This window comes from Candoia aspera, chromosome 1 (genome assembly GCF_035149785.1).
Source record: "Candoia aspera isolate rCanAsp1 chromosome 1, rCanAsp1.hap2, whole genome shotgun sequence".
Classification (NCBI taxonomy): domain Eukaryota; kingdom Metazoa; phylum Chordata; class Lepidosauria; order Squamata; family Boidae; genus Candoia; species Candoia aspera.
This window is the reverse complement of record NC_086153.1, coordinates 46,328,057-46,340,422: the sequence shown is the minus strand read 5'-3', so window position 1 is coordinate 46,340,422 and position 12,366 is coordinate 46,328,057. Positions and strand designations below refer to the sequence as shown.

At 37.1% G+C, this 12,366-nt stretch overlaps 1 protein-coding gene across 1 annotated transcript in view; it reads left to right on the top strand.

Annotated features, from left to right (window-relative positions):
* KCNH1 (potassium voltage-gated channel subfamily H member 1) overlaps positions 1-12,366 on the top strand; it is a 239,199-nt gene that overhangs the window by 23,032 nt on the left and 203,801 nt on the right. Inside the window, exons 4-5 of the mRNA XM_063290081.1 lie at positions 6,460-6,588; positions 12,025-12,143. Coding sequence (XP_063146151.1) covers positions 6,460-6,588; positions 12,025-12,143 — 248 coding nt within the window. The remainder of the gene's footprint in view (positions 1-6,459; positions 6,589-12,024; positions 12,144-12,366) is intronic.

Below are 12,366 nucleotides of genomic sequence, written 5' to 3'. Positions count from 1 at the left end.
AACAGCTTTTTCTTTGGGAAAAAGATCTATAAAGCAAACATTTGACTTCTTTCCACCAAGGTAGTGGCTTAATCATCTGTTCTTCATACTAATTCTCTAATATTCATACATAATCTCATTATGCTGTTGTTATTCTGCTCCTCCCTGCTTCCCCCCCTTGGCTAGTAGAGATATCAAAGAAACTTGTCATGGATTTCTATAGAAGCAGTTTTGCCAGAGGGTCCTGTGGTGGTATAGACTCCAGTCTCTTATCTTCCTCCAGTTAAAAATCTGCACAAAAAGCTGCTTTTTTTTTTTTTTTTAATGAAGGATGGATTTGGAAAAGAATGCATATATTTTTGAAAGTTGTGCTGCATTGTGTAAAAAAAGGAAAAGAGCTTATATGTGTATGTGTATTTTTTTAAATGCTTACGTCAGAAAAATGTCTGTAGCAAATGACATTAGGACAATTCATGTAAATCAAGGATACCTTGTGGAATTTACAGATAACTATACATTAGGAAAATTATGCTATGTTCAAAAAAGTTATAAATGAAAATAGATGAGGATCTTTTTTAAATTGCCCTTTAAAAAAAAACCTAGATAAAAATGGACTGGGATATTGCCCATAATACAGACTGTTAGATTGTCTGGATTTACCTTGATCCCTGATAGCTAACAACAACTTCAGAAAATCAATTTCTATTTGGAATTTCCCATGAGGGGAAAAAAAGTTGATTCCACTCCTCCTAAAATCCTGATCTCACCTTTTGCTAAGAAAAAGAACCAGAGAATCCAGGTCTGTTGTGCCTCTTTAATTCTCTCCATGAACTGATAACAGAGTTGATAATTTCCATGGCTGTTTATTTTAACAGAAGGCTTATCCTCACAGGCAAGTTGCCTTTCACAGTAGTGTAACCACAGTTCCTGATCTTTTGATTGAAGAACCCAGGAGATACTTCCAGAGGTTCCTGGCATTTGCTGGCATGAGGGCTACAAATTAAAAAAAAAAACTGCTAAGGGATAGGAAGAATGAGTGTACATCAGCCTTTTAGTTTAATTAGTCCTTGGCTTCCCTGCAGAGATCTCCATAAAGTCTCAGCTGTGATGTACTTATGTGAGGAACTCCAAAACAATTTACACGTGGCACTGACTGGTACTGGCAATCTGGGTGCCCTGTTAGATTTGCTTGTCAGTTTTCAAAACCCAGCACAACTCTGACAAAAACCACATAAAGACTCAGCATTGTATCATTGCCTTTGTTGTTATCTTTTATTTAATTTCAGCTTTTCTCCTTCTAGCCTATCAGGTTATAGCAATAGATGTTGCCAACTCTGAGACAGGATTCTGGTTGCAAAGTCCTATAGCAGAAACTTGTTTAGTGTCAGTCTGTAAGAAAGTCCAGGAGTATTAAGAGAAGGATTCATTTGTACTCTACAGTAATCTTCCACATCACAGTCAGCATGAAAAGCTACTGTAAATTAAGCAGGACCAAGAGAATGTGGGTTATTGCCAGATCAGAAGCATAACAAAATGGTCATCATCATCATCACATTAAAAGTGGCCTGTTGGAACACACCAAAGATATATCTAGTTCCATATTACTTTTCCAGGGTGGTCAACCAGAATCTCAGTACCGGCATACAAAAACAGACATCCTTCTGATCACATTTCCTCACAATTGATGTAATTAACTAGAAGAATATGGCTTCTAGTGGGGGTGAGATGTAGCCATCCCAGCTAGCAATCATTGATATCCTTCTGCTCTATGAATCTGTCTAATCAAAATTTAAATCTAACCAAATTGGTGACCGTCACACATCTTAGAGTAGAAAAAAATTAGTTATGTGGAAATACTTCCTTTTATTGACTTGCTTCTCCTACCATTTGGTTTTATCAGTAGATGCCACGATGTGGTGTTTTTTCCCCACACATACATATTTTTAACCCCAGTACCATTTAGAGTTAGAGCCAGTGTAGTACAGTAGATAAGGCAGGGGTATGTACAGTTATAATTTTTCTTGTCGGCTTTTGCATGGTGTGTTTGGATACAAATGCTGAAAAGTAGGTGGAGCCAGAAAAAAATAGATTGGGCCAGGATAAAAGTTTCCATTGAACCTGCAGTTTAAAATGAAATAAAAGTAAATGCAATTTATTCCAGTACTTCCCATGTATTTAAGAATTTACCTATTCCATCATATTAAAAATTACAATTTAGTGGCAGCTTTTGGAAGGCCTGTGGGCTTAACAACAGGGTTCTATATTTTGTGCATTGGACTAGGACTGGGGAACTGAGTCCCAATACATACCTAACTGTGGAAATTCGGTTTTAGTCATCTTTTCTCAGCCCACCCTACTTCATAGGATAATTATTCTGGAGAAGAATTTGCAGAGGAGAGGGTACTATCACGGGGAAGAATGTATTTGGAAGATGTCTTTCTCAGGTCATCTGGTGGGTTTTAAACTGAATCTGTAATAGAAGGGAGACAATACTCAGAGGCACCCTCAAAGCATAAGCCCGTAGTCAGTAAATCATACAACAAGGAATGAAGTAGTAAGAAAGAAGAAGTTCTCAGGAATATACCAGGAGAGCTATTAAGCAATGGAACAGCCGGCTTCTTGGAGTCATGACTGCTCCATCTATGCAGGTTTCCAAGCAAGGACTTGACAGCCATTTTTCTGGGATGGTATGAAGACTTCAGCCCTGGGTTTGGATTAGAAGACCTCCAAAGACCTTAATTCATGAGTCTGTGATTCTGCATATGTCGAACAATGAGCTCCTTAACCCTTGTACCAGCTAGCCCACAAAATGGATTCAATGGCAGATAGCATGGCATCTTTTAAGATGTCTGAAATGATATTCTTGGGACTGAAGGCATGATGCCAAGCACTAATCCCAGGAAGTCCCATACAACAGTTTTACCCTTTCCCTGCATATTCTACTTTTTTTATGCTGGAGCAGTTATTCCCCAATTGACATTCCTTGCCTTAAACACACTCAGATATCCCGGGGTGGGGATGGGGAGAGCAGTACCATGATCTACTTAACTCATCCAGGTGCAAACACCTGCTTTTCTTGCACCTTGGCAGAATATATGGGCTCCTACACTGGATGCAGTAACAAATTAAAATTGAATAGTGCCCTACTGATTGTGACAGTTTCAAAGGGCAACTCTATCTGTTATGTAACCAGCATTCAGTACTGTGCTCTACTGTGTCTATATAATTAAGAGAAATATTATACACGTTTAAGCAATTATATTTCTAGCAGGCTAGGCAGGCTAGCTGATGGTGTGTCAGTAACTAAGGCTGTAACCCTCCAGGGCTCAGAACTGTAGATTAGTATAAATGTACTCTGTTTTATTGTCCATATTAATAGTATAATATTTCAATCTACTGGGAGTAAGGAAAGGGGCAGGGAGGTTGATGGATATTTTCTTTTTAGAAAGATCCATTAAGAATATTCTTACTAATGTTGTTTATAATTTTCCTTAATATACAAAGGTTTTGTACAGAACTTTTCTCTCTCCTCTCCTCCTCTGTAACTTCTAGTTTATATACTTTTTATATGTAAATTCATTGTAATCTCTTTTAGCATAATTTCTCTGAAGTGCTTTGTTGCATAAATTTCCTCAATGTCAGCTGATTTAAATTTGTAACATCCTCTTTTTGTACACAACTTACCCATTATTTTTCAGAGGTATTTCTTACAGGTTTTTTTTTCCTTTGTGGATTTTTGACCAGAGCAAGATGGATGGTAGTGCACTGCATTCAGTGCTGACTTTGGGCAGATTTTTCAAACTGTTCCCTTTAGAATTCTATGGCAGATTTTTTTTTTTAACCATCCTTGCTAGTGGATAATCTCCATTATACTCAGCATTATGAGGTGTGGGTGCTGGAGCGTGACTTCTAAATGCAGCATTCCTGGCTTAGACCTAACATTTTGGAGCTTTCAGCTCCAAACTAGCTTAGAACAAGGTTGTTTCTTAAAATGTCAGAAATAGCTTGGTTTATTTCAGCTGCCCTGGTTCCCCAAACATCATCAAGAGTTCCTGATCTATCGTAGAGCTTGATAAATATGATTTAAAGCAAAGAGGCCTGGAGATGAGGCAGATTTGTGCATCAACAAGCCAGAAATTTATACTGGGTGTGGATCTTAATCCAAGCCAGAAAAAATATAATTGTTGGCCTCTTTCTAGAGGATTTTTTTCCAGCTTCCTAAGTTCATCTTCAATCCAATGTTTTGTTGGCATGTCTTAGCTCTCTAACTAGCAAAACAATGCCAACTGTATAGAATCAGTGGCCTAATCTAATGTTATTCAGAATCTGATTTTTGGGGCAGAGAAGAGCCTCAGTGAAGAGATTCCATTTGTTTACCACAGAATACACATAGCTCTGGCTGTTTATCTGTTTGGCTCTGTTAAAAATCTTTTTAACAGTTGTATTTCAGCAGTGGTCTTTTATGACCTGAATTTCTGCAGTTTGTGGTTGCGATTGAAGACCAGTTTTAAGAGACCTGAAAGTGGTATGACAGAAATGTGATTTCCCTTGATGAACATTCCTTCTTCTTATCTCCTATTCTAGTCTCTGATAAACAAGTTTTGCAAATTTTTGAAACCCTACAAAATCTTAATCCTTTCTTTTGCATTGATAGGCTACTTTTAGAATCAAGGAATGCAGGAAAACTGCCGGGGTCTATTTCTTTGTATCCTGCTTTGCTGTTGATCATCAGAAGGGCAGGAATATGATCCTGCTGAAAAGAGTTGTACCACTGGAAACATCTTTATATGTAGTGTCTTCAGCAAAATCTTGTAGTGTGGGTCAACTCTGTTCAGAATGCCAGCCACTGTATTTAAATTATTGACCTGATTTGATGGGGTAGCTACCTTCAGCTTTGTATGTGATAATATATATTTTTTTGCCACTCCAACAGTAAAGAGTCTTGGCTGTTTTTATGTTGGAAGTTTTTAAAAAAGCAACATGTTCTCAGTGGAGAAAACTTGCAATAGTTTTCATGAAAATAAGGTTCAAATTGATCATTCATAAAGTAGATCCATTGAAATGACTAGAATTTAACGTTAGTCACAACTTTTCTCATTTCATGGTTTTCCTGAAGCATGACTGCATGGCCACACTAAGCATGCCTACCCTATACACCCTTCCTTCAAAATCGTGTTGCCCTGGAAATTTATTTATGAATAACTTCTTGTTTACAGGAATGAAAGCTAATCTGAAAAAACAGTGGAATGAAATAATATGCCTTTTCCTGCACCATGCCATCAGAAGAACAACTGAGGGCCAGTGTGTTCTAATGGCTCAGGAGGTGGACTGGGAGGAGGGAGATGGCAAGTTCTAGTCCACCCTCAGCTCAGTGGGTCACTTAGGATCAGTCACTGCCCCTCAGCCCAATCTGCCTCAGAGGGTTGTTGTGGGGAAAAAATGGAAGAAATATGCAAGGAGAAGTCAAGCCTTAGGCTGTTTTGTTTGAGATATTAATTTATTATATGCAGAGATATTTTTTTCCATGGGAAGAAATTCTATCCTTGGCTTTCAGACTAAACTAGCACCATTCACATAAATGGTATCTTGTCCGCATTAGTCTTTTTTCCCAGGTCTGTGCTGTATGGCTTTCCTGCATGTCTGGGACATGTGATGTTTCTTCCATGATAATAAGTTTTTTTATGGTGGAAGTGATTTTAGAACTTGTTTTGGATCAAATTCCCCAGTTTCTCCTTGGTTTTATCCAACGGAGAAGAGATCTGCAAAACATTATCTTTTTTTTCCAAAGCAGTTTTTTTTTGCACTTAGCATCTATAGAATTCTGTCTCTGTAAATAACCTCATCATCTTAATATTAAAAAAAAACTGTACTCATGTACAACTGCACATGAAGTTATGGTCTTTTTGAAGAACTTGAAATAGCAGCTGAAATGGAGAGGAAATTAAAGCTGTGGAATCACTAGACCCCTTTGGAGGCTGAATTTATGCAAAATCATCTAGCACCAAACAACTTGAAATGGCAGAATTTCATTTATTATACTGCCAACTTGTGAACATGACTTCCACTGCAGCTTTATGGATAGTCTGAACATGTTCTTATGGTAAAAACATATATGACCTTTTCAGCTTTGCCTATTTCCTCTGTAGTGAAAATGCATAATGTGGCCTGTGGCGGGATACCCCAATATAGATACTGTAAACATTACACTATATTTGTTTACAGGGGCCACTATACACTAGTCATGCTCAGAAGAAAATACCAGTACACCACTTCCTCAGAAATTAAAGATAGATTTCCAGAAAGTTGGTGAATAAATTAAAGCATTCTAGATCTCTTGACATAGTGTACTAAACTGTTTTTGCTGTTATATACAGTAACTACCTTACTGTTGTTTCTTCTGTTTGCAAAAACAATGTTACAGTAGGATGCTGTACAGTTTTTATTTCATTGACCAGTATTTCTATGGTGTTTTCCTTCCAGGGACTCCTGTTTGGTTCTTTGTGAAAATTGCTCCAATTCGAAATGAACAGGACAAAGTTGTTTTGTTTCTTTGCACTTTCAGTGACATCACAGCTTTCAAACAGCCTATTGAGGATGACTCATGCAAAGGTTTGCTATTTGCTTTCTCAATTGCATATTAAAGATAATTTGTTTTGCATTTCAAAAGTGGAATAATTTTCTTTCATGGATGTTTTGGTTTTAGAAGATCTGTTAAGAAACTGAGTGAAGCTAGTGCAAACTGACTATGAAGGTTAAACGTTTTTTGAAATACATAGAACATCAGTGCTTCTGGCATGTGCTCCATATCATGATAACAAGGTTGCCAACTTTTCTGCCAACTCCATACCAACCAGGCCTCCAACAGTTGTTTTTTTTTTCTTTAGATGTTAACAGTTGATGGAATTTATGGCAAAACCATGAAAACTTTCTGATGATATTGCTTGCAGATCAAGGAACTGCAGCCAAGTTCAAAAGTTGTCATCCAAGACAACATTGCATGATCCTTTTCAAGTTACATCTGTACCTCCTGGACTTTGATATTGTTTATTGAAACCATAGAATTACATTTCCTGGTCTTTCCTACCACAGATCATACCCCAGTCTAATGCATTTCCCTTGTCACTGTTTTTCTGTTTGTTAGGCTATCCAGTCATTGAAGCCCCATATAACATGAATTTTGGCCTGCAGTTTTTTGTAAGGAGGATCTATTATGAAATCAATTGAGATCACTAGATCATTTGCTACATATGCAATGTATGCAATGTAATCTCAAATGCAGAAGGTACTAAAGAGAGGTTGAATATTTCTGGTGATGACATCCCAGTAATAGAATTCTCACAGTGTTTAATGCATTATAGTTTTTAAAAGAAATTATCAGCTATTTTAAATACAAGTTTTATTTTTGTTCAAATTTTTCATATTACTTGACCATTGTGGCTTCAGTTTTTATGACTGATTTTTAATCTGTATTTTGTTTGCCTGATTATTAAATGTATTACCATGAATGAGTAGTCTAGAAAAGTGTTCTTGTATGTGGAATATAAGTCACTGAACAAGTGAATCAAAATGAAGATGCCCCCTTTCCTCCAAAAATGCTTTTGCAGAATGGATGCACTTCTGTTCTAGATTTACTTATGGTTCGAATATAACTTATTGGGTTATTTGAATAGCCTGTTATGTATCTTATGCAATGCAGAAGCAGAATTGGATGTAGGGTTCATCTGAGAAGGGCTGGGGGTTGCCTTTTTTCTCTGGAAAATCGGTGGCAAGCTTGTGAATGGCAAGCCAGAGACTGCATGGCCAAAAGTAGGTGGAATCAGGCAAAGTATATTCTGTGATTACATTTGGTTTATTTAAATACTTTAAATCAACTAAACCAATTTAAATAGAATTAAAGTTAAATTCAATACAGTAAATATGATATGAATAATGGTGTACTTCTCCCAACCGCTTGGATCTCTTCCATCTCAGTACTTAGGGCTGGATGGTTGAACGTGGGTTAGAAGTCTTAAGCACTGCCACCAATTCATTTTAATTAAAATAGGTAATTCTCCTCCTCTATTCTGTTTGGTTTCCCATTAAAAGCACAGAAAAGCATGTTCTCTCATTTGATGCAACAAGAACTGTACATCTTAAGCACCACATTAAATGTGTGGTGAGAAGGCAGCTCTCACAAATGAACACTCAGGCACATTTTTTTTTTTACTGTAAACCATCACAATAAGGGTTAAATCCCTGTGTGTTGATACACAGAAGAGTGCTAGTTTGTAAAATGTGCTGTTGTAGGCACAGATAAGAAGTGTCCTTAAAATCCTAGCACAATAAAATATCAAGAGAAAGCAAAAAAGAAGAATGTGTATTGTCATCCCATGGCCACATAAAATAGAACAATTCTAAACCTGACTCCAAATTAGTGGTTGCCTTTTTTCTTGCAGTAAGATCTGCCACCTCTCTCAACTCCTTTCATTTTGCAAATGCAACACTTCTCTTCTGGTCATTTCCCCAAAAAACAGTTTCTAAAAACTATGCCCTCCTCACACCTCCCAGCAAAGAGTGATCCAGATGAGGTCAAATTACACTCTGCTAAAATAGGACCACCTCTATATATTTAATCTTGTTTTCTTCTGCAACATTTTTGTGAATCATATATGGCCCTAAGGCTATAGATTGGGTGTGCCCTAGCAGTAAGGCTTAGGCAATCAGGAGTTGAGTAGGGTTAGGACTTTCTGTGAGACTTAAATGGAATTATTATTGGCAGTTAGTATAAATCTATAACTTCCATAAAAATATTATAGTTGGGTATGCCTTAGATCTGTCAAAGTAGCAGCTATTTTTTTGTTGCATATGTAGATCACGAAAGTGAGACGTGATATTTGACAGAAAAGGATAGGAGCCTATTATTTAGAGATGACATGAGGAAAGGAGGGATGAAATTAGATTGCCTTCCCCCTAAAAAACCTGCTTGTTCATTCTGAGGCATTATCCATTGCAGACACAATAAAAGTCTAACATTTAAATAAATCATATGTTTCTATTTATAGTTTTTGTTGTTGTTATGTACAACATTGAATTGGTTGGCTTTAAAAAGCTGCCTAACGTGTATAATCAACTCGTAGATTGAACAATGGGCTTTTATATTTTTATCCCCCCCAAAAAAAGACCATGATAAATAAGAAAATATTGAGAGATTTCCAGCAAGAACACTGAAAGCTGAGAAGATTTGGCAAGAACTTGTAAAATTTTGGCATGCATTATTTAAAAAAATAGTGATTTGGGGATTATCATATGTGCCAAGATAACCACGGGCACCGTGTTATCAATACCTGGTTCAACATCCCACTTCAGATTCAGCTGTCTGCTCCATACTAGATGAAAACATGCTACAATCTTCTCTATAAATGCCTTGAGGATGTTCTAGGAAGAGCATTTCAGGTTTGTTTGACTTGACTTGTTTATTGCCATCTGTAGTACCACTTCCTTAAGCACGAGTGGTGAACTCAGATTGCTGAGTGCTGGCAGTAATATTGAGCTGAAGGCCAAGTGGCTGAACTTAGCAAATACTAAGTTACAGTATATGGATGAATGGTTGACTGTATATAAGGTGAATTCCTATGGTCAGAGCTGAACTAATTATTTTTGCCCAAAAGACTATGTTCAATCTGCATTGAATGACAATTCATGAATGGCTCTTCAGTGTTAAGCCTACTTAAATCAACCACTAAATATGATCAGTTCTAATGAGACACTTAGGGTAAATATGCAGGCCTTAGTGACAATGCAGAATAAGAATTAGGAAACTTAAGGTATTTTTGTTTAAGGTTGTTTATTGTCTTATTTATGACTGTTGGGTTTTTAGATTATACCATAACTATTTTAATTGTATTATTTATTCTTTGTAATCCACCAAGAATCTTTTGGATTGTGGCAGGATAGAAATATGACAAATAAATAAATAAATGGTTTATCAAGCTCAATAGTGTCCAGAATTTCTTGGAGGGATGAGGAGGATGGAGAACAAGGAACATGCTCCTCCAGATGAGCCAAGATCCTTCCCTATTGATTAGATTTTATCAAGGAATTACTGAAAACAGCTGTTTCCCAGCATTATGGATGGAAAGTCATTTTTAATTTCACAAAATGATATGCTACATTCTGGAATCCAAGTGTAGCTGAGGTTCACACAATGGATTCATGTTTGCTCCATGGAATTTCAGGCAATCTTTTATCCATAAACTACCCTGAGCCCTACCCTAAGGCATGTTATAATCTGATCTTGAAGCTCTTCGGATTCAAAAGCAATTTCTGTGTGACATGGATGGGAAAGCCTTTTTTAATTAAGAAAAATACATTACCTTGTACACTTACATAAGGACAAGTCCTATGAAACCTTGGCAGGATTTACTTCAGAATAAATATGGCCAGGATCAGGCTGTACAGTGCCCTTAAATGCATAGAAGAATTAAGTTCCATAGTTCTTTGGAACCTGGGTATGCTCTGTAACATGAGCTTATGGACCAAATCACATTTTAATGTCATCCCTCTTCTTGAATTTTTTGTTTGCTTTTAATATCATGTCTATTCCTTAAAATAAATTTCCAGATGACGTGTTTTCTTGACATTGGCTTTTCATGTCACAGCAGAAGTCCACTGCTTTTTTGTCTATCTTGCCTAACTAATGAGAATAATCAGTCCCTGTCTATTCTATGGAAGAGAGACAGCTCTCTCTCTCCTTAGGCTTCGGTACTGATGTGTTATAATAAGATTAAGAGGATATAAACAAGAATTCTGCACTCTAGGGTGCCGTGGGATATCCTCAATCCTGGTTCCATTATAAATGTTACTGATTCTGGCCTCCCCGTCGAATTTCCTCTATTCATTCCTGCTGTTTTACATCCATGATAACAATGTCTATTTTTGTTGTTCTGCAGTATCTCTTATCTAAACCAAGCAATGCTTTTCAAGGACTTAGTAGGTAAAGCACAAAGATACTATGCTGCAGGAGGGAAGCTCTTACTTTGAATATTGTCTTATATTTGCAGTTCTAGCAAATGAAGCAAAAAGGCCCTCTTAAAAATCAAAGAGGAAGCCCCCTCCCCCCTGGTGTGTGTGTATGTATGTGAGCGTATTTTGCAAATATGAAAGATTAGTATTAAAATACACTTGTTTCTCTCCACTTTTTAATTATCTTAAAATCTCATAATCCCCCCTTTAAAAAAATCATTCAAGTTAGCTGGCTTGCAAAATAAAATATACAATATAGGAAAACAGTTTACACACAACAGTGTGTAACAACTAACAATGCCTAAAACAAAAAAAAATCACAAGAAAATAGAACTAATATAACAGAGCAAAAAGAGCAGTGCAGGAACAATTTTTAAACACTACGGGAGAGAGTCAAGAAGGTACTGTATTCGTTCCAGTGCCTCAAAAAGCATTGGGTGCAATTCAGTACCATGGTCAGCACCAACAGTTACTACATGTAAAATGCTGCAACGTTCATGCTGTAGTGCCTCAGTCAGCACAATTTCATTATAATGAGTGTTGCTTGCTTATTTACTTTGTGTCTGCAGATATGCAACTAGTTTGAAAACACTGTACATTCATATATATATGTATGTATGTATGTATGTATGTATGTTCAGATATGTGGTAAGTTAGAAACTTGCAGGTTGTTCCTCATGGCAAGCAGCTCACAGGGTAACTGTCGAACTGAATTATCTTCACAGTAAGGATGACAAATTGAAATAAAAGTTTATAATTTTTCTTCATTCAAGTAATGAATGATTCACTTTAATTATGCAAAAGGAAGCATCATGAGAATGCCTATGACCAGATCTCTGCATTCAAAATATGCATACCGCCCATCCAGAGTTGCCTACTGCTGACCAGAGGAATGAATGATAAGCAATTTGGCCACTGAACTCTGCCCTTGTTAGTACTTCTCTTAGTCCAGTGTAAATTCACTGCATTGTTTTAGGTGAAAGGCTTTGTTAAATAAAATTCTGTGCAGCTGAAGTGGTAGTAACTGTTGTGCATTTTCTTTAGGCTGGGGAAAGTTTGCTCGTTTGACACGTGCACTAACAAGCAGCCGGGGAGTCCTGCAGCAGCTTGCTCCCAGTGTGCAGAAAGGAGAGAACGTTCACAAGCATTCCCGTCTAGCAGAGGTAAAGTCTGGGTCATGTTTCCATTCTATTTGAATGTTATGATAATCTAAAGAGCATCCACTCTTTTGGGACAAATAGCCTGACTGCCCTCAGAAATGTTATCTGTTGTCAGGGAATCAGCTGAGAGTTAGATGATTTCAAATCAAGGGGACTTAGAGGGTCCACAATCCCCTAACACTGATCCAACCACGACCTGCCTGGTATGGCAAGATGAACATTTTTA